The sequence below is a fragment of the Pelmatolapia mariae genome, linkage group LG6 (genome assembly GCF_036321145.2).
Source record: "Pelmatolapia mariae isolate MD_Pm_ZW linkage group LG6, Pm_UMD_F_2, whole genome shotgun sequence".
NCBI lineage: Eukaryota > Metazoa > Chordata > Actinopteri > Cichliformes > Cichlidae > Pelmatolapia > Pelmatolapia mariae.
In genome coordinates, this window is record NC_086232.1 from 18,524,886 (window position 1) to 18,547,492 (window position 22,607).

The 22,607-nt window shown below is 41.4% G+C and overlaps 2 protein-coding genes across 3 annotated transcripts in view; one reads left to right on the forward strand and one right to left on the reverse strand.

Moving 5' to 3' along the window:
* The window catches only part of nr3c2 (nuclear receptor subfamily 3, group C, member 2), an 87,949-nt gene extending 81,800 nt beyond the window's left edge, over window positions 1-6,149 (forward strand). Inside the window, exons 8-9 of the mRNA XM_063476085.1 lie at window positions 578-735; window positions 1,966-6,149. Coding sequence (XP_063332155.1) covers window positions 578-735; window positions 1,966-2,121 — 314 coding nt within the window. The 3' untranslated portion in view covers window positions 2,122-6,149. The remainder of the gene's footprint in view (window positions 1-577; window positions 736-1,965) is intronic.
* A 4,188-nt stretch (window positions 6,150-10,337) lies between these two features.
* The window catches only part of arhgap10 (Rho GTPase activating protein 10), a 52,998-nt gene continuing 40,728 nt past the window's right edge, over window positions 10,338-22,607 (reverse strand). Inside the window, exons 20-23 of one of the 2 annotated variants that reach the window (XM_063476086.1) lie at window positions 22,216-22,381; window positions 17,023-17,124; window positions 15,508-15,599; window positions 10,338-12,156 (exon numbers count right to left, since the gene is read on the reverse strand). In XM_063476086.1, coding sequence (XP_063332156.1) covers window positions 12,068-12,156; window positions 15,508-15,599; window positions 17,023-17,124; window positions 22,216-22,381 — 449 coding nt within the window. In that variant the 3' untranslated portion in view covers window positions 10,338-12,067. Of the gene's footprint in view, window positions 12,157-13,223; window positions 13,272-15,507; window positions 15,600-17,022; window positions 17,125-22,215; window positions 22,382-22,607 lie in introns of those variants that run through there. The other variant, XM_063476087.1, reaches the window with a different exon arrangement.

Consider the following 22,607-nt stretch of genomic DNA (forward strand, 5'->3'; position numbering starts at 1 on the left):
ATACAACCAACTTGATGGGAAAATGTGGATAACTTGATTTTTACTACGGTGGTGTACTTTTTAAAAAAAAATTAAAAGACACCTGATTTTGACTACTTTTATAACAAATACAGAAGTAATATAAAGAAAATCAACACTGTCACCCAACAGTCCTGATCATTACTTTAACACATTGCCCTCACTGTTTTAAAATACAACCACAGATGACAAATTGAACATTAACTTGCTCTTCAGATTGCTTATTTTTAAAACCAACCCTACAGCCCACTGAATATTTATTGTGATAACACCATTAATTATCTGAAAAGCATTCAGCAGCTCTCAGCGTAGCCCAGATAGAGCACAATAGAGACACATTAGGCAAATATTTCTTCCTGTATATGTCTAATGGAATCGCAGGCTTGGCTGTTCAGTACAAAGTCCCCTGCAGTCATGTCAAAACGGCTAACAGGTTTAAGAAGAGAAGTCTGCACTGTTTAGTCCTGATTGCTAGTATTGGGTCATTAAAATTTAAATCGGGATTGTTGTACACTCATTGCATCCATATCAATGACGTAATGATTTGTCTGATTCCCAGTTCCCAAAGAGGGTCTGAAGAACCAGGCGGCGTTCGAGGAGATGAGGGTTAATTACATTAAAGAGCTCCGGCGTTCGGTGGGAAAAGCAACCAACAACTCCGGCCAAACCTGGCAGCGCTTCTTCCAGCTCACCAAGCTGCTGGACGCCATGCATGATGTAAGTACCCTTGACCCCCCCCTCCCCCCCACTTTGCCAGTTGCATACAGTACAGCCTTCACTTGGCAGTCTTTCTAGTTATGCACTTTAGGGCTCTGATACGACTGGAAATGTTCTCAGTGAAATGGCAAAATAGTGGATTTGGATAATGTGTTTACTTAGCAGTTCAATGGTGCTGTGGCTTGGAATAAGGATTATTACATCCCATTTTCTCCCTGAGGGAAGGTTATTTTGGAAAAGGCAGTGATGAGGCTTGTATTGGTGAATGGAACAAAAGGGGATCGATATCAGCTTGCAGTTTATTGGAGTTCACACTGGTCACCGTAGCAAATGTGCAAAATGAGGGTTTTTTTTGTTTTTTTGTTTTTTTAAATGCATGGGTCAACAAGTGCGTGGGAGAATGACAGTGTAGGCACAGCCTCTGGAGGTGAGCGTTAGCAAGAGAGAGCATTCATAGAGATTCAACGACCCTAATGACTGAGTGAATGGGGTTAGTGCTGGGCAGATGACCTTTCTTTTAAAGAAGGGCTGCCCAGACAAAAATCAGTGGTGCCCCCAAGTGGTAAAGACAATCAGTGAAATTCAATTGCAGTTTACACACATTTAAAAAATATACATGTACAGTACAGTACTGTGTGAAAGTATTGCGTCTTTATATTTTGCTGCCAAGGAGTCAGACTTTCTTGCAATTTTTTAAAGTGGTCTTGAGCAATTGTTCTCCAGGCTTTCTGAACTTCCTTTATTGGCTGCTTTTTCACTCATTTTCAGTTGGTACAAGAACTGGACTGAAAATGAGTGTACCTGTGAATAATTCAAGCATAAAACACAAGAGATGAACCAGTTTGAGGTGTATCCTTAGGCACTGTCATGAAGCCATTCTTAATGAAAGGAAACAGATTACACTTTCAGCACGTCTGATGAAGAGATGAATCCAAATATGACATTTATAGTTGAAGTCATCAGTATGTACAGAGAAGGTTAAGAGAATGGGCCCTGCCATGGTTTTGGACTGCATTAGAGCCAGTGGTGTTGGGAATCTTGTCAAAATGTATGGAATTCTGAACTCAGAAAAGCACCATCGTTTTTCTAGCGAAATATAAAGAAATTAGGGGTGGCTTAAGACTTTTGCACAATGCTGGTAAGTAGGAAATAATTTAGAATTTAGAAAATAAAGTGAAAAAAACCCAGTTATGTTTCTAATAATCATATTTTTCTCTCTGTGGTGTCCAGTTGGTGGGGAACTTGTTGGACTTCTGTTTCTACACCTTTCGTGAGTCCCAGGCCCTGAAGGTGGAATTCCCCGAAATGTTGGTGGAGATCATCAGTGACCAGATACCAAAGGTGGAGTCAGGCCTCACTCACACGATCTACTTCCACAAGAAGTGACTCTTTACACAGATGGGACAGAAGCGGCATTAAGAACTCGAAAAAGAGGAGCGAGAAAAGTTCAGGGAAGAGAAGAAATGTGCTGGGAAGGCCCGTCCTGCTGGCCCGCACCGTGTCGCTCAGTATGCCAGCGTCCTCGTACTGGATGGAAAGATTTATTGATGATGGTGACAGAAGCAAAGAAAAAAAGAAAAAAAGAGAAAGTTTGGGGGAGAAGGTTTTGACCCTGCAGTCACCACGAGCGGTTTAGAGCTGCGGATAGTTTGAGAAGCCGAGCGTGACACACCGAGAAGGACTTGTGACAAATGTGACAAAGCATCCCGAAGTACACCAATGTCCCCCTGCCCCAAAGACGATAACAGTATTTTCTATGGAGATAAAGCCATACATTTCTTAGGACGCGCTAGATACATTCACTACACACACACACAAACACACACACACACACACACACACACGTAGAGGGAAATCGACACACTTAACTGTCCACATGCCTTCACACAAAATGCACAGGTGCACTCCACATGCACTAGAAATGGGACTCCCTTACTTACAAATCTAGAGAAAAGGTTTTGTTGCAAATATTAACTCTGGCTTATGCAGTCTTTCACAGATAATAGCACTATGAAAAAAAAATTATGCCAATATTTACATTTGCTTTGCAGTGTAGTGACGAGACTGCAGGGCAAAAAATAAAATAAAGGACATTAATGAGGAGGCACAGAAAATCTAGACTTCATAGACAAAGGTCTATTTGAATATATTCCAAGGGCTATACAAGGATCATCATAAGCTGAATAGTCGCATCAAATTTAACAAGGTTCAATTTTAAAATCGGTATCATATAAGCCATCACTGACATTTACATGCTGATTTTTCTTTTTCAAAGTTAAAATGTGTAGTCAAACAATCAAAACTAATATGCAAAAGTCCAAAGCTAAAGCTGTTTTGAAACACAAGCGTCTCTCTCTCGCGTAAAAGAAAGCTTTGCACGTGATGCTCCCATGTCATAAAGTCACTGTTTTAGAGGCATGGTGGTGTAGAATTAAAGACAATATTGACGAGAGACTTTTTACCTTTGTGCAGAAATGGTCAGGAGCGCGGCAGGATGGGAAAACGTAATGCATTTACGGAAACAATTTCAGTACAGTCCGCTGGTAATGGATTTGACTGAGGTGCATCCATAGTAATTGCTGTTATTTGTGTTATCTCCAGAGCAGCTGTCCAAATGTCTGTTTTTACTCACAATGAAGCGAAACCAGCCCTTTGTGAACCGACACTTATCTACTCTTCCCAGAAAGAATAAAAAGCATTTTTTTTTAAATAAACGTGTGTTGCAAAGGTTTTAAGTTTTTGACAAGCCAGTCGTTTTACATTTAAGGTGCTTCGTTTCTACAAAAGCCAGGCAAAACATAACATGTACAGTAACTTGGTAGAACAGTCCATGCAGTACGCCACGTGGGCTCGCAGTTCAAACACGCATACTCTGTAAAGTCGATATAATCCAAGACGGAGCGTTAACTCTTTGCAGTGCTTACAGTAAAAACAGCTAACGTATCAAACCCCAGGCAGATGTGTACAGGTATTAACTTCTTAAAAACACACTCTATTCAGCTGTTGTACAGAAGACGTTTTTGAGGTACACGAGGACGAGAGCTTGATGAAGAACAGACTTTTCGTGTTGGTATGATCACTTTTCCCTCACTTTGCTTATTTCCTTTTTTTTTTTTCCTATCTTCGGGCCAAGTGCTACTATTTCAAAAGCATGGCGAGGCCCAGTCATCTGGACCATTAGCTCGTCTCACACCCCACTGGTTTCCGGGTGGTTGTGGAACACTACTATGATGCTACTGAAAAACGACAGAGTCGCTGGGGAAGAAAAAGAGCGCGCGTGTGTGCAAGGGGAGGGTGAGGGGGGGGTTGGTGTGTGAATATTACTATTCTTTTTTTCGTGCCCTGTAAGTGTGTATTTACATGTGTGTATGGAGTGCGTGTGCGTTTTTTTGTTTTGTTTTTTCCTCCTGGCAAGCATGTGCATAGATGATCTGCTCTTTCGGCGTGGGTATTATGCATTAATGTTATAGGATTATCCTATTTCCACATTTAGATTTTTGCACAGAGAAGATACAATGTGAAATGAGGCGTCGGTGCAGCTCGTAGGAATTCTCTGTTTCGATAAGCAACTGTGATAATGCGGGGTGGGGGAGGGGGGCAAAACGTTCTGCATGGTCACCCCGGCCTAAAGTTAGACACGACATCATTACCACATCAGGGTGGCCGCGTGCTGTATTTGTGGCCTCGTGCTCATCTGAGGTCTCGTCTGTGTTGTTATTTGCTTTGAAGTTGGCATAACAGAGTAAGTAGGTAAGTAAAGTAACTTTACTTACTTATAGCCCTTTTGCACTTGTACCTACCTACTCAGCTTGACTTGACCCGGTTTTTAAGGGTTTTCGAGTAGGTGGCAGTACCTGCTACCAGGTTCTTTTTTTAGTACCTGCTCGGCGGTTGTTCCAAGCGATCTGAGGCGAACCGAAAATGTTACATCAACAGGCCACATGGCACTGATTGCCTAGCCAGTGGCGTCATTCCACAAGTCATGACAGCGACTCCTTCACCAAAATTTTTGAAACCCAGCAACGAGAAAAATGGCTACACAAACAAACAACACTGTGGTCCTCGAGTTTGACAAAAAGAACTAGACCAAGCAGCAGGTAGCTCATCCTCCATTGTTGTGTTGTGTTTGTGTCACGGGACTTACTGTACTGTATTTGGTACTCGATTGTAATGGAAAACAACCGAAATTGAGTCAGTCGAGTTGAGTAGGTACCAGTGGAAAAGGGCTGTTACTTACTTACTTCATTAATTGCTTGGACGTTGGTGTAAAAAGATAGTAAGTAAAATCAGTCAAAGTGATTTTACTTACTTACTTATTTACATAACTGCTTGGAGGTTGGCATTGTTGGGATCACGACTGTCATTCGATACTGTATTTTTGGGGGAGAGGAAAGCAAAGCAGGGTGTTTTAACTTTTTGTCATTCCCAAATCCGAATCCTTTTTCAGTAATTCACAAAGAGGTTGGTGTGTGTGTGTGTGTGGGCCCGGTTCACTCATGAAGGCTAGGATTCTTGTGTTTTGCCATAAACTTTATAATAATTTCTCCTGCGCAGTCATTATCATGCAGTACCCAATTCATCTTTGCCGTGCCCTTATGCTGATCTGTCACTGTTTCTTTATTTTGCTTCTTGTCTTTTTTTTTCTTTTTTCTTTTCAAGAATTCAAATTTAAAAAAAAACTGTCTAAAGGTTCATAGGATGAATGGGAAAGTATTTTTGAGAGAATTATATTTTGCTGGAAAACAATATTTAAGTACTTTGTCTAAAAACGATATCCTTTTTGTAAAATGAAATGTTATTGCATGCTTTTTGATGAGATGTTTACATTGTATTTAAAAAGAAAAAAAGGGAAACTTGTGCCTTTTTATCTCACCTGATTTACAGTTTTACAGTATATATTGTAAATAATACAGCAAGTCCTTATGTTGAGTGTAGTATAAAACATTTCTACTTTAACCATCTTGTTGGAATATTGGAGAAAAAAAATGACAAAAACAAACAAACAAAAAAAATTAATGTGTGTTTCCCACTCGCCATGTCCTGTGTGTCGGATCACAGAGGAGAATTTCAAGAAAGGGGTTGGCACCAAAAGGTCCAAACAGAGAAATGAATGTATCATACATCGTGAGAGACTTATGGAACTTACTACCTGAATGTTAGAGAGAGAACATTTATTATCTTCTTATTAAGCAAAATTATTTGATTCTGCATCTTTTTTCTTTTCTTTTTTTTACTTTTTGCATTGTTGTTCCCCGACTCATAGAAAAAAAAAAAAAGATTTAAAAAAGGATTTATTTTGTAACGAGATGTATGAAGTGATGGATCCTTGTTGCTGTTGAAATGATTTCCTAATCCGTGGCGGTAATTGTTGATGAGCACCACAATAAAAATCAAGAAGTCACAAACTATTGAAACTGCGGCTATGTGACAGAACATTATTTTTAGCTTTGTGCACACACTGAGAGAAGCTGCGGTATACCCGACCATCCAGCCAATTTCAATTATGACACCCCCCCCCCCCCCTTTTTTTTTTCTGGACCTTCAAATTAAAAGTATCAAAAAATGCAAAGATGATGATGTTATCAAGCCCCATCTCCTTTATCGTCCTCCAGATATATAAACTGGCTATTTTTTTGATAAATACTTTTGGATATAGTTTAGTGGGACACGCACTTGTTCGCTTGCTTGCAGAGAGCTAGATAAGAAGATGAGTGTCACTCCAGTGTTGAAATCAGAAATCTGCTTAGGCTGAACATAAAGACTGGAAACAAGGGGAAACAGCAGGGAATGGTGTCGTTTGAGGCGCCATCATGTGGGGCTCAAGACCACAGTGTTTGAAAATGAGCCACTGCTGGCATAATAGGAGAGGAGACAGACCTGGCACTCGCACAACGGCAAAGGTCACTGTAGAAGTATCATTTTTAGAGGTAAAACCTTTTTAAAATGTTATTTAGGGGCAGATTCTGCAATTCGTTTTAAACACTTATGGAGGTTTAATGTCCCAGTGAGCATTCAAATTCCAAATAACTGCCCGGATCAACGTGTGGAGGCATTTGTTGAAGGGCTTTGGCACCATCAGTGGTGGAGTTGCATTGTGGCTGATGTGAGAGTGTCTACGGTCAGTCTGGTAAATTTTGGGGAAATTGAATTCTAAATCAGCCGACTGAGAGCGGTATCAAAACATCTCATCTCCTAACTCTCCGCTAAACGGGACTGTAAGTGTGTTTCCCCCAAGTGTCGAGGCAATGCTTCGGAGGAGCAAGATTAATGTATTGTTTACTTAATGGTCATCAATCACCGCCCACTGCAAACAATAAAATCAACCCTTACCCCCGTACTTGGGGAGCGGCTCTATCTTCAAAGCTGTCGGCTCCTAAATGAACTCCCTCCCTGTCGGCTCGGGATAACTCGGGATCTTTGTCTTTTTTTTTCTAACTGCTGTGTCACAGTACACTTTGGTGGAGTCACTGTACGTGGAGTCCCATCATCACCATTCTCTGTTCACAATAATGATTCGGGTGTAGAGAGACTAAGCCATATCTCCACAGCCATGGCAGTGCATTTTCTTATAAATATATACAACCTTTTTTTCTGTTTTTTTAGTTTCTTTCTTTTTCCAATTTGAAAATTGACTTTTTTACTCAGATGCTTTGTATAATAATTCTCAGCAAACATACAGTAGACAACCCTCACTATAAACCAATAAAACATCTTCGAAAGCAGTTACTACTGTATATCTTGATGCAGATATTGCCATACTTGTGTTTGCAAACTATTGCAAGATTCTAATAAAAAAACCATTAAATTGAAGCATTTGTTGTAATTTATGGGTTGTGTGTAACTGTGTGCGTGTGTGTGTTTTAAAGGTGTGTGCGATGAAATCTGTACCAATGAGAAGAAGCTAGGAAACTCGTTTACATCATGGGACGCATATAGCCCACTTTGATCTTAAGTGGGCCGGACCATTGAAATTCACTCTTTCTGTTAATATATAGTTGAACTGAAATTGTAAGTAAATAAATGTGCAACATAACATAAAAAGCTCTGGCTTGTAGTTGCCAAGACTGTCCTGTGATTAAACTACATTTTTACTCTGGACCAACAAGAAGAAAAAATGAAAAATGACCATGGGGAAGATCTTTATTAGGAGGAAAAGGTCTGTGCCGGACCGATTCTGCCGCGCCCCCCCCCCCCCCCCCCCCCCCCCCCCCCCCCCGTGTCTTGTATTTGATACCCCTGCCCCAAACTATAAGAGTTGATGGATGTATTTGAAACAGCTGCATTTGGTGGGCGGTGATATTAATAAGATAAACAAAACAAAACAGAGAGTTAGAGGCATCAGCAGGTACGCCATTCACTAGGAGAGGAGATGAAGTGAAACAGAAAGAGGGAAGAGTGAATAATGACAAAAAGGCAGCGGGCAAGCGTGAGACTTTTACAGTAAAACGGCGCCTGTGGAGAAAAATCACCATTAACCTTGTTAAAGGCTGATCTGAAAACACGCCTGCTTTGCCAGACTGTAGAGCAGACAGTATTACTTTTTTTTTTTTTGCTCATTTTCCTCCATCTCCCTCTCTCTCTCTGCGAATCCACAGCCCTCTCCAAATCTCCCCCAGATTTCCAATTGCTTTCACTTGTAGTCGTGCCAGATAAACAGAATCTATTGGATCAGGCTGATTTCACGGCTGCACCCGCACACATGGCGGCTTCTGTGGCCCACTTTCTCAGCTGAGGAGTCCCCCCCACCCCCTTTCCGCACACACACGAAAACACACTCTTTCCTTTATGTTTGAAATTCACTTTCCTCCAAATTCCCACTCAGTTTTCAACCCCGGTAATACACCGAGTCTACGAGTGTGAAGCGTGATGGAGACACAGGAAAGTATTAAGGCAGTTGTGTCATTTTCTCACGGTTGTAGGTAAACTGCTGCGCTGCTTTGATCTGGGCTGAGTCACGGCATGGTGTGTGTGTGTGTGTTTTGGGGGCTGAAGGACACTGCGTCATGGGAGGTAGAGGACAGCTGGCACACAGCCGGTGGGGGGCTGGGATGTGAGAAATGAACACATCTATCTGGATTTTTTTACTCACACGCATCAAGTAAGTCGACATGGTGACACTGATGTATACATCACCCCAGTCTGATGCACACTAATGAATAAAACATGCACAGGTAGGCTGACCTCAATCTTAAGTGGCAGTGGAGGGCAGCTCAACAAGCCTCAAATATGAAAAGCCCATCGCTGTTCCTATTCAACAATTTCACACGATGATGAGAACTAATAAATGAATGGTAATTCAAATTACCCAGAATTCGAACAACCCGTAAAGGTTTTTGTGTGTCTGTATGTGGTGTGAAAATCTGGAACAGTCTGAGTTTACAACTGAAACAATGCAAAAATATTCATAGATTTAAATTCCTCTACAAGCAGTTGGTCTGGTCACAGTATACTCAATAAATGGTGTTAGTGTGCTCTGTAATGTCTTTTCTCTTACCATTGCTGGTATATATTCAAAAAAAAAAAAAGTGTGCGTGTATGTATGTACATATATGTCCATGTGTGTGTAGATATATATGTATATGTATGATGCTTTGCAACGATGGGCGTAGCTGTGGGAAGCTTATTGTTTTTGTTGATGAGTGAGTATAGGGGTGGGATTTAATAAGTTTTCTTCGTCCCACTCCTTTTCAGGTAATTTTTGTTTGGTTTTTTTGTTTTGTTTTGTGCACTTTATGTTCAACATATGTATTTTGTTGTGCCTGAAATGAACAAATAAATGAATGAATGAATGAATGAATGAATGGAGCTTAATTGATTTTGAAACTACTAGAGCCTCAGTGAATCACTGGCTGAGGCAGCAGGGAGCAGAGATGAGCCTAAATACTACTGAGAGAGAGATAGGTAGGCAGATCGTTGCAGCATGGCATGCTTTCTGACTGACAGTCCAAAGCAGAGTGTGAGAGGCAGGCAGGGCGCACGTCTATGATTCAGCAGTATTCTGGTGGAGGGAAGATGATGAAGAGCCATAGGAGTGGGTGGCAGTGGTGGTGGCGGTTGTGGTAGTTGAGGGACTATTGTGCCCATCTCATTAGCTCTGCCTCATTTCATAATGTTAATGTTACAGTTGCTTCAGGGGGGCTGGTGGACATGTGTCACCCACTAAAACCACAGCTAAAAACCTTTCTTTAAACGGACAAAGCCTGCATGTGTTTACGCTGCTAAACAGTGCATCAGCCCGCTCACTGGAGGCCTGAGTGTAGCAGGGGGTGCACTGATGGTAATTATGTAACAGAGGCCGAAGCTCTGGGTCTGGAGGCCATTTGGTGTGTTAATTACACAGATGTAGTCTAAGAATTAACATGCGTGAGGCTGAGATGTTAATGGATCAGGGAGTGTTGGGGTGGGGGTGAGGAGGGTGGATTAGTGTGTTTTTCCTCCATAAAAGATTAACATCTATTTTTAATCCCTTTATGGAAAGTTATTTTGGAAGTAGCTTTTAGTCGGAGGGGCCCAGCGCAGGTCAATATAAAGAGGAAGGCTTACATTACACTACAGGGTTCAGTGTATGTGAAGTGGCTGCAGGATGAATCCGCATTTCATCATTTTATTCTTAGACTCTGTGGGAAACTGGGAGCCTTTTCAGTGACACAATGGATGAATCAGCAAAAAACACACACGTTTCACATTAATAAAGCTGCACATTTCCCAGACAAAGATCTAAACAGCAAACATTCATTATAACTCTCAGTCGGCACAATACGGCCATGAAATGTGTGTCGTTTAATAGGCTGTTGTGAGATTAGTCCAATAATTAAAGAAACTGTTAAAGACCTCAATCTGTAAAAAAATAAAATAAATCATTTATCGTATTTTTTTCATGACAAGAATATGCAATGCAGTGAAAGAACAAAAATAGATATCTTTATTTGTTTAACATTGATCAAGAAGTTACCCAAAGGTAATTTTTTAAAAAAAGAAAGAGAGAGAGAAAAGCCAAGAACCTTTACAAACGTCATAAATCATTGTCTTAAATTATTGTAACCTCAGCTGCAAACACAAACAATCAGCTGAACCAAAGCTCTCAGACAAATTAAAGTGTTTCGCTGAACAGCTGAGGGATAAAATGTATTATGGTGTGCGCACATGCTAAAACCAAATCTAAATGACAACCTAAAAAAACCCATCCATTACTTAGCGCAGTAAATATACTTGGTTGTAACTCTGTAGGGCTTTGAACACTCGATGGATGCGAAACGGTAAAAATATTTTAAAGTACTGCATTTCGTGGTCTCGCTCACAATAAAACACACATTTCCGATAAGTTAATAAAGAACTAATAAAAGTCCAAATTCAGACTTTCTGGGAGTGTCTCATTCCTTTGCTCTGAAGAACCTGAGTAACGTTGAACTCTAAAAACAACAAACCAAACGGAGGATTTGAGAAGAAAAACACTTGGTTTCGATCACCTGCCGAAATCGACTGTGGCTGATTGTCAGGTGTTAGTGTTTAACCCAACAGGTTCCATCGGGTGGCTAAGAGGCGTTTCTGAAAAAGGAGCGCGGCAGCAACGATACGACACTGTAAATTAAAATGAGAAAAAAAAAGAAGAACAAAACAAAACGTGCAATCAATGTGCCAATTACACAAAATACAATTACATCAGCAGTGTGCCTCCTTTTGCATGTCTAGCTATTCTCAAAAGAACAGAACATCGCAAAATCGTATAAATGAAAAGTTCGCCTAATCGTTTTCATACATACCCGTACGCATGTTTACACCGGGTGCTTTGACTGTGAAGGCACAAAGGGTATCTCAAACAAATTTGCGTGGATCAATGTCAAGGGCTGTGGGGGGTTGTGAGGGGGTCAAATGTTACAGTGGCTTTGAGTGCTGACATTCTACTTTGTGGTTTCTGAAGATCACCCTTTGACTTTGAGCTCATGGATACCATGTATAACAGGGCAGAGGGCGCTTAGAGAGACGCTTCTCCTCTGGTTCTGCTAAGTTCCTTGGATAGAGGCTACAGCATCTTCATATACAGCAGAGCACTGGAAGTGCAATCCCATTTTGCACTTACAATGGTCAAAAATCAGGTGAACACTTGGCTAAAATGAACAAACACATAAACATGCTTGCAAATGCATTGTAAAGTCTACTTGCCAGCAACAAACAAACAAACAAACAAAAATGCACCAATAACATCATATGGTGTTGTCATTACTGATTGAGAAAATTCAGGGCTTCGATTGAACGAGGCTATCGAGGCACGTGCATCTTCCCATACTTCCCTCGGTGAACGTGATGAAATGTCCATAAATATTTCCTTTTGGTTCTACAGCATCTCCACATAGTTTTCAGGGATGAGGCCCCTCTTCCCCTCCAGCTCCCCCTCCAGCCAGCCCGGCTCCCTCGACTGGGTCACTGCAAGAGAGGACACAGTGTCACTGATGGGGGGGAACAACAGCATGAGAGGGGATGAGGGTGGGAGAGAGACAGAGGACACTGGGCCTCCAGTGAGTACACTGTTAGAGAGTGAGGAGGGCAGAGGTTTAAAGGAGGATACAGCGATTATTCAGTTACAATAAACTACACTGTGACCCTGTTAGCAGGACAGATATGTCAGAAAGCAAATCCCAGGCTGCCTCGGAACATAAAAAAAAGACCATAAAATTTACTTTAAATCCAGTGGTCATTTTATTTTCTTTTGGCCCTTTCAGTTTAGTCATTTTACTCAAAACTGAAAGAAATAAGAACTTAAAAAACAAAAAAGCCTTTCATATGGGTATAGACAAGTTAAATCATTGCCAAACCTCAAAGCAAAACAGCCCGCTTTTAGAAGGCTTGCTAAATTGAAATAGAAACTAATATCTCACTTTTTCCTGGAACAGAATGGAAATTTCAAAGAAAATTGTTGCGATCTCTGCGACCTTTTCGACATCTAGTATCTGACGTCACCTCACCATACACGTTTTATCTGTTGAGTTGTGGTGGCATTAAATGAAGTGGATAATGAGTGGTGTAACAGTTAGTTGTGAAAAGGGAAGCAAATGCAGACGAGCTTTAAACCTATGTTTGTTAAACCAACGGTCCCCAATCCCCGGGCCACGGACCATGAGTCGTTTGGTACTGGGCCGCGAGAGTTGAGGCTCAGGTATGAAATTCATGGTTTTCAGGGTTTTTAGCGTTATTTTTTTAATCATTTTTATCATTAACTCGGTTTCCCTGCGTCTTTTCCCGTGTGTTATGAATAAATCTTCTTTTTTTTGGTAACAGTACTGGTTTTATTTTGGTGTATTTATCCGTAACACCTTAAAGGCCAGGCCGTGAAAATATTGTCAGACATGAACCGGTCCGTGGCGCAAAAAAGGTTGGGGACCGATGAGCTGAACGACCAGCAAGGGGCGACTCCTGTGGCTAGAAAAAAAAAAGCCCAGCTAAATAAAAGTCCATGAAAACATGGCTCTCAGGTCTCTTACTCTGTGACTTGAGTGAGCATTTTCCTGATGAGGTTATGGACCCAATCCCTCATGTCAGCTCTTGTAAAAAACAACATGACATTCATTTGTAAATCATTGCACCATTTCAAACTGAGGACATTGGAAAAAAGCGACAAGAAATTCAAAATTTTCCAGATGCAGACTTGCTGTGTAACATATACACTTTAAACCCGTTGCATTTTTGCAGACAATTAGTTTTTCAAATATGCACCGTGAAAAAAATTAAGCTGACATTAAGTGATGATGAGCTGGTCCTGATGTTTCTGCACAAGAAGAGGAAGAAACTAAGATTCTGGGTTTATTCATTTTTCAGGAGACACCACCAGGGAGAATTTGGTTTGATCCAGAGTTGAAGCAGTATCACGGAAGATGAAGCTTGAAGGTGTATTATATATATAAAAGACACACTGAACCTCCAACCAGTTCACAAGTGGTTCACTTGATAAAATCAGTTGCAAGGAAGGTGTTGCACCAAAAACCTGCTTGTGATCGTGTTAGTCTCTAGCAGGTTGTTGCCCTTAGTGTGCACTAACTACTAGCAAAGCCGCAGTAAAACTTGGAAAAAGTGCAATACAAACTGGAAACAGAAAATGTTACCTTCAAAATAAAAGCAGAGAGTAGTTGCAGATAAGCTGGGCATGTTCCATGCAAGCCACCAGCCACCACAGCAATCTGTTAGCAACTAACACAATCGCAAGGAAGTGGAGGGAACACACATTTTCCACTCACAATCGTCGGTTGCCAGATGGTCATGGACTGATCTCTAGATCTGTGTGACTGGGGCCTTATTTACTTGACAGTACACTGTGACACGTCCAAAATGGCAGATAAGTTAATGTCACGTGTTTAGCAGTCGCGTGACTGAAAAACTACAATAAAACTCATAGGACGAGAACAATTTCAATCGTACTCATGCTTTTAAAATAATGCTAAAATGTGTTCAAAATATGGAAACATGGAAGACAGAGAAAAGTTCTGCAAAAACTTTCTGCTGGAAAGATAAAACAAACTGGACATAACTCCAGTTCTTTTTAGTGTGAATGTAGCCCCCCTTCACCACCACTGACTGTGTGGGTTGGCTAGAGGGGGTCAAGACTTCAGGCTTTCATGGCCATAGCCACCCCATGTCTCCGCCCCTGGGACCCGTCTTCCAATGCAAGGACGGTTGTTAAAGGGCTGTTTGCATCCACTATGTTTTGAACTGTTATATATTGTATAGTATCATGGAACAACAAAAAAAAACTTTAGGTCTCTAAGGTGGCTAAGAATCGAAGAGAATAAATTATAAGCAAATAAGAAATGCAGATATGTTCTGCTAATTTTAAGGGTTAGGAAACATCAATATATGTCAACTTTGTCTTCACACATATGCACAGACTTGGTAAAGAGTCAGACCTCTTGACCTTCTGCACATCTGCTATGCTCCAGCTTTGACTTAAGACCACAAATACATTTAGAAATAGAAGTGCAGCAAAATGTCAAGGGTTTTGAAGACACAGCAAGTAGATGTTTAGTTGATTAAAACCTCGGCACGTAACATTTATGTAACAATGTCAGTCGCTTCCTTTGAAGCCAGATTAAGTGCTGAAGGACACACAGATAGTAAACAAAGCTGTACAGAATGTGCCCAAACTTTCTTAACAGGATAACTGGAGATTTATGTTAAAATCCAAAAGAAACAACTTCAACAAAATAGTTATTTAAAACGTGAGAAAAATAAAACAGGCTCCAGATAATGGTTTAATCTGACTTTTAAAATATTATTATTTTCTTAATACTTATAAATCCACTTTCTAATAAATTAAGTGTTGTTACTGTAATCATGTTTTGAATGGCATGTACTCCTCACACCAATACTAAAATACAGATGCACCCATTTCAAACAGTGCAAAAATGTAATGCTACGTGATCACAACAACCAATAAATTCTTAGGTCATATCAAAAGCATCTCCACAAGCAGGTTTGCTTGTACATAATTCAGTATATACACTTTATACTATCTGTGTCTCATAAAGGAGGGTTCTGACAAAAATATAAAAAATAGGGACTTGAAAAATCCTCATTTCCTCTATGAGTGATTAAAGCTCAGTTGAGCTTCGTCTCAGAGACACCACAGACCAAATCTGTGTCTCCTGCGCAGCCCTCCCTGTTCTCCCCCTCCTTGTCTCATCTCTCTGTTCAATTGAAGATCAGATTGGCTGTTCGGTTTTCCTCCAAATCCAATATGCCAGGGCTGGTTCTGAGTGAGCGACTGGTGTAGGCGATAACACTTACCACCGTTGAATATGTCGCCGACGTGGAAGGAGAGCTCAGAGTCGTGCTCAGCCTCACATGGGTACACTGCCCTGGCTTTCCTGCTGGTGACACTGAAAAATGAAGGCAATCAGTGAGCTGGCGGAGCTTTGGGAAGGATTACCGCACAGTTCAATCTGGGCCCGGGGCCTGCTTGTTCATTCACTCACTAGCCTGAAACAGCAGAAATGGGCCAGGTTGGAAAATAAGAAAAAAAAGTACTGAGAGAGGAGCTGGGCCACTACACAGCCTTGTCTTGCCCTATCTCTAGTCTAGACAGTCCAAGGAGCGAGTCAAAACACAGCTACAAGCACGTGTGCGTGTGTGTGTGTGCTCAGACACAATGGGATGCAGCACTGTTTGCAGCAGATTTTGTACAGCCAAAAAGGAAAGCACACATCAGGTCTGCGCAGCAGACAACCATCTATGGTGAGATAATTAAAAAGTAGCAGGGGGATTCTAAAGTAGGTTTGCACACAAACACAGGTAGAAAAGAAATCTCCCTCCGCAGCGCTTCGGCTTTTAAATTCCCATTTGTGAGCTCAGAAGCTGCATTTTAAATCAGCCCGATGTAAAAGAGCGCCGTCAAAGAAACCATATTCATCGCACCGCAAAGGTTAGTAAAAAGACGTATTTATGCCATTCGGTTGGCAAAAACATAAAAACCGTCTCCACAGAAAGCTTGTTTTGCCCACCATTGCAAAGTGTTATCTCGAACACCAGCAACATTACCATGTAGAAATTGTGCCTTCAACGCACGATGCCCTGATAAATATTTCATATTCTTTCTGCAGAGAGGCAACAATGTAGGATGAGAAAGGAGAAAGAAGATATACAAACTGAAAAAAGTTTGTGGTCACAGAGTTGTCAATACAACAATGCTCAGCCAAGTTCCTGAATTCAGAAGAATTTTGGAAGAATGCACTCATGTGGAACCGCATTTGGAAAAACGAAGACTTTTATTTCGATGAAAACAACATTGATGGATTGCCCATAGAATTACCACGCTGTTTGCATACTCCTCAGCAACATCTGAAGGCACTGAGAATGAACTGAGCATTTATTTGGAGGCAGGCAGGGCAATTGATCAGTGCAATGGGCTGACTGCGTGCACAGTCCCATCCACTTCTCTCAAGGTACCATTTGAGGCTTGACAAAGGAGAAGGTTGCTGCTATGGCCAATGCTTGTGTGGCATTCAATTCCTCAAAGGTAACCAAATCACAGAAAGAGTGAACAACATTAAAAAGAAAACGAAGGAAAATATTGATGTGAAAAGCTGCGCTGATGCTAGACGATTGAGACACGCAAGATAAGACCAGCGAGTTAGTAACGGAGGAAGTGATTTAAAACAGGAAAAGAGAGTGAAAGAATTTTTCCGCATGACATTCAAACATGATGCGAGCATGACAGTGAACAATTCAGACAAAACAGCACGGAAGAGAGGCCAACTGCAATTACGAAATTAGAGAAGAAACTAGCAAAGAGCCCTGTCTTACCTTTCCTCTTGCCTTTCTTTGTCAGAAGTAGCCTTGGTAGCAGCAGTTTGACGCTCTCCTGACGATCCAGGAGCAGAGCAGGAGGCTGCTGCTGTGGCAGATCTGCAAATAAAACAGAGCAGCTTAGTCACCACAGATTCCATGGTGTCGTCTACTGACTGAAATTATGGTCAGCATTATGTCACCCATCGGTTTCCCTCTTTGGATCTTTGGATTTTTAGCCGCTGACGACTTGTTTTTTGAACACTATGAGAAAGGGGCGTCTCTGACTGGAATATTGCACAATTTATAGTTTATTTAATTCTTAATTTAAACATAAAGAACAAAATGAAAAATTTAGACTTAGAATTAGTGTTTAGTGAGGTCATAAATCAAAAGAGAAGTAGGCTCATGTAACCACAGGCTTCTGTACAATCACTTGGTTTCGCAACTAGAAGAGTCACCCCCTGCTGGCCATCAAAAAGAATGCAGATTAAGGCTAAGGACATCTTATACATACAGTAATGTTGGCATACTACACTATAGCATGTGGTCATATTTCCATGAAAACAACACGATACCAGCATTAATGTTCTTGTTCACGCAGCATTTGTCATTTAACTACTCCCCCTGCTTTCTACATAAAAACAAAATTGAACACTCTGGTCTCGACTTGCAGAATTGAACTGAACTGAACTGAACTGAAAACCTAAAGTTAAAAAAAAATAATATTTTTTCCACCCTCAATAAACATGAAGGAAAGATTTTAATATAAATGCAATTGAAATATATGAACTCAAAGGTTTATTTATTCAAATGTGAATTTTTTTGTAAGGAAAACGTGCTTGGTGTAAACTAAACATATACCGATCAATTAAATTTTATTTCACCAGATTCCATTAAATATAACATGTATATATACAATATAGCAAAATCACAAGGAAAATTTTAATTAGTTAACGTCACCATTTTGAGCTGAGTTTTGTGTGTGTACCCCGTGAAGATGTTCTCAAGCCATTATGCGTTTCTTTTCTTGGTAAAACCTGTACCTACAGTAGTGAGCGCAGTCACACGTTGACTATAGTTTTATCTGTTGCAGTAGTACCTGTGCTTTACACTCGTTGTCAGGGCCAACAAGTCTATGACCGACCTGAAGGACTGAGGTAGGGGTCCTGATAAAGGGAGAGTGCAGCAGAGGAGAGCAGGAGTCTCAGCCAGGCATCCCTCTGTGCTCCATGCCTGCCCCAGGGCCAGTGCTAATACAGCACATAATGAGCAAATTGCTCCTAGCTGCCGCTCCCATAGAGACGTTAATAAAGGCAATTAGAGGGAGCAGCTGGGGAGGGGCTGGAGGTTGAGAGGATGTTGTGAATAGTGGTTACGTTGGCACTAGCAGGGGTGGGGGGAGAGATAGCCTTAAGGGAGAACATGGCTGGGGATGTTATGTGGACATAGGTGGAGGTGAACCCAGCGCTGTGCTCACGTTTTCGTCCCACACCACCCCCTCGCCTCCCGTAGTTGCTTTCTTCCCTCATTTCTTCCCCTGCTTCTCTCAGTGCTCTTGTCCATCCCCAGCGGTGGCTGTTCTGTTTGGGCCTGGCCTGACTGTGGGTGATTTATAGCTCTGCAGCAGTGTGGGGCCACTGTGGTGCTCAGCTGCTCCACATCAGCATGGGGGACAGTGCGCTGCAGTGCAGCAAATCCACTCATTAACCTGGTCCCAGGCACAACCACTGTCCGCCTGGGTCGAAGCCAAAAGAGAGGAGAGCCGAGGAGCGTCAACACTTGACCCACCAGCAGGTGAACTCACTCACATACACGCCATATCCAAAATTAGATGATATTGAAAGGAGAAAATATGAACATCCACATATTTCAGAAAAGTTAAATGATCTGTCTGACTGTTTCTCACAGCTGGGAAGAGGATTATGCAGCTCTGTGAAGATCTTTAAAATAAACAGATATCTAAATAATAATAACAGAATAAACAGTTAGGGAAATCAGGGAACGCCACATGGCTGCCCTAGAAACTTGTTAAATGCACCAGAGGTAAATGGATTTATCCAAAAATTGCTTTCACAATTACAGCTAAGCCAAAGCGAGGGAAATCGTTTGCCGTTTCTCTTCAGCAAAAATAGCATCGAGCATGAATTGCTCTTCGTTGTTTTTTACCCGTCACAGGCCTAGCTAAGCTTTTTCTGTAAAGATGATTAAATACAGTAAATAGGGACTTGAAAATGCAGTGCATGAAAGGCCTGGATGAAAATCCCCTTTCAGATGCCGGTAATATTTATCACAAGAGTTTTCTTTAAGAGTATTAAATTTCAAGTTGTGAGGATGTGTATGTATATTATATTGAGCAGAGGGCATATTGTAAAAACTAAAGGGCATCATTATATCAAACTCAAACAATATTGCAAACACAGAATTTCAAAGTGAACTGCACCTGGAGGTCTTCTGGTTTATCGTTATAAACATCGGGGTTATCACACGTTATCACGCACTGCACAGCAGAGGGCTGCTGCTTCTCATTACTGCAGGAATTTCAGCCTGGAGGATCCAAGCCTTGTTGATCCTGGCGTGGAGCTAACATGGGGATGAGTGGAGCTATCGACCGTCTTTCTACCAAAGGACGAAAGGCAGCGGTGGGATTTAGTACTGTTTCTAGTAGAAAGTGGGATCAGACCTATAGCCGAGCTGCTCGCCCAGCAATCTCCAGTTTGGGTGGGCAGGAAATAAGCTCTGATCCACCATTTTATGATCCACAGCTGTCTGCCAGTGGGAGGCTTGGAGGGCTGGAGGTGGGGCAGCAGCACAGAGATAGAAGGAGGCCAAAAAAACAAAAAAGGCCAGAAAATGTAACCTCATTGGGCAGCACTTCGGGCAACCGAGCCGCTGGGAGAAGCTGTGAGTGAATTCAGGAAGAAGAGGAGAAATGAGGCAAGACATGGAAGTAGACAGAGAAGATAAATCGTGCAACTGCCCACAAAGAGTTACTGTAATATACAGTGAGTCAGGATGCATTTTTTTTGTATGACCATGCAGATTTTTGCCATGCTGCAGGACAGAGACTAAAATATGTTGCTTTCCAGGTGCGCCTTTGAGCACGCCAGAGAGCAGATAACACATTTCTGAGAGTGGCTGGAAGTAATGTAGCAATTGCCATCCCTACTGCTCTTTTTGGCTACGACTCACACCGAATCCCTGGGTTCCACGCCAGAGAGCTGCTGTGCTAACAGGTCTCTACCATCTCACATGCTAAGATTTATGAGCGAACAAAGCCAGGGCGACACCCTGTGACATATGGCGCAAGTCTTCATAAAGGGACAGGGGCTGCGGCTATAAGGGTAAACAAGATGAATATCTCCCCAATGTCAATACGATTTACACGGCCAACGCACGGCCACCTGTCTCCCAAACAAATAAGAGCCGAGATTTACGACCTCCTCCTGGTTGCTCCTTCCGTCCTCCAACATGATGCCACATATGTGGGAAAGCACAAAAAAATAAATAAATAAAATACCCACAGGGGAAAAAAATAGAGTTGGTTACATAAGGGCTATAGAGCCTTGTCTGTCTAATCCTGCAACTTAGAAAAAAAACAAAACATGCCTACACTCACAGGCAGGCAGGCACCCACAGAGGTCACAGAGAGAAGAATCACATTGTCCTCTGTCAAGTTGTGAGGAGGATTTGTTTTTATTTTACAACTCTTTTCAGCTGATGGAAAAGGAGAGAGGGACAGTGAATGAGGAAAAAAAAGACAAGTCTATTCCAAGGTGAATCTGTAGACATGACACAGCAGAGAGTCTAACATCTGCAGCATAACCCAATAATTCATCTCTCACATCAGCATTCAAGACAAGTCATAGGCTGAAAACAACAAAAAGGACCAAGGACTTAGCAGTGAGGACAGAAAGGAGAAGCCAGCGAGGGAGAGAGAGAGAGAGTGAGAAAGGCATGGCAATGCATTCCAGCTATTAATGCATTTCCCATCTAGTACAAAAGACTAATAGCAAGAACAATGGGGCTGACACTCCAATAATTAATTCCACTTTACCTTGAATAATCTGTTATTTAATTAAACTCAAAAATGGCAACTGCGTAATGTGCATTACAGGTTAGCAAACGCGTGATTCACACGAGAACTGAGATGCTCGTTTTCCACGACTCACAATGTTCAGAAATAGGTAAGTGTGCATTATTAATAATGATTGTTTTATCTTGCCAAGTATGCTTTTTGCCCAGAGTGGTAAAGAGGGAGCTGAGATGCAGCTGCTAAGTGCAGAAAAGTGCAACTGCTTCCCATGATGAATGAAACCCAAAGTGTTTACATGAATTTCCTTTTTAATAATGTCCACAGGAAGAAGTCGCTGGACTTTTGGCTTAGAGACGCCATTTTCAGGTTCTTGCTGAAATATGTGCGCTAATATTCAAAGGATTTCATTCTTCATTTTACTCCGCAAGTGTGCATCAAAGTTACTGTCGAGCCAGATGATGCAAAACTGAAAGGGCGTGAAAGGGAATTTCAATTTTCTGTCAGCTGAGGATGCCCAACGGTGCCCTGAGACAAACGCTAACATGTTGCTAAAAGATGTGCTTTTCTAAGGACATTTTCAAACTGGACGAGGGGAGCATCGAATCCCCGATGGTCTGATTAAACTACACCGGTTTGAACTGGAAGACAAAAAACCTAAAATCCAATTGATTTAATGGAAGATTTCTGCTCCAGAAACACTAACAAGAGACTAAAAAGAATATGAATATACATAAGAACAGGTTCTCACAGAATCACAGTAACCACATCAATACAAAATGTAAGTGAATAAAAAGCCTACAATTAAAATAATGTCCTTCTCTCTTATTTGGAGTTTGCCTTTTCCTCTGAATCATCCCCTACACTTCTAAGAAGTTCAGCGATTCATATGTTAAATGAATCAATACATTAAGTGAGAGGAAATTGGCCCAAAGACTGATTACCAGACTAACAGCTGTGCTTTGGAAGCAAAGACCAGTTAATTAGAAAACACTCTAATCAAACATTAGTTATTAAAAACAGAGTTTACCTTTGAGAATGGGATAACTTGACGTGAAGCACTACTAATTTGAAATCATTTTCATTTGTGGCCTGTTAGCTGAAGATCTCACCTCACAAACATGAATTCTGAGCGCCCGCACGCGACATATCGATTTGAGACTTAGTGAAGAACTCACCCGGAGTTGCTGCCTGAGGAGAGGCTGGCATTAAGAGGGGCGTGGTCACTCTTCTCCATATTCACCTCTGAGGCCGAGGCTGATGATGACTGCGATGATACAGATTCATTGCTGCCCATTGATGTCTCATCTGGAGCTGGGCTGGAACCGTCTCCCACTGTTGACACTGGAATAAACAATTAACATGTGTTTGTTTGAGTTAATTACATCTTTTTAAATAATTTTAGTCAACGGTAAAAGGTTCAGTCTGCTCAAGCTCGCCGACGATAAAACAGATGAATAATTTATCAACACATGAAAACAATGCTGCATCAACAAGGGACTTTGTAAATCAAACTGCTGTCAAAGCATGCGAGACTTACAACCAAGTTTGTGTTGTTCGTAGTGTTACA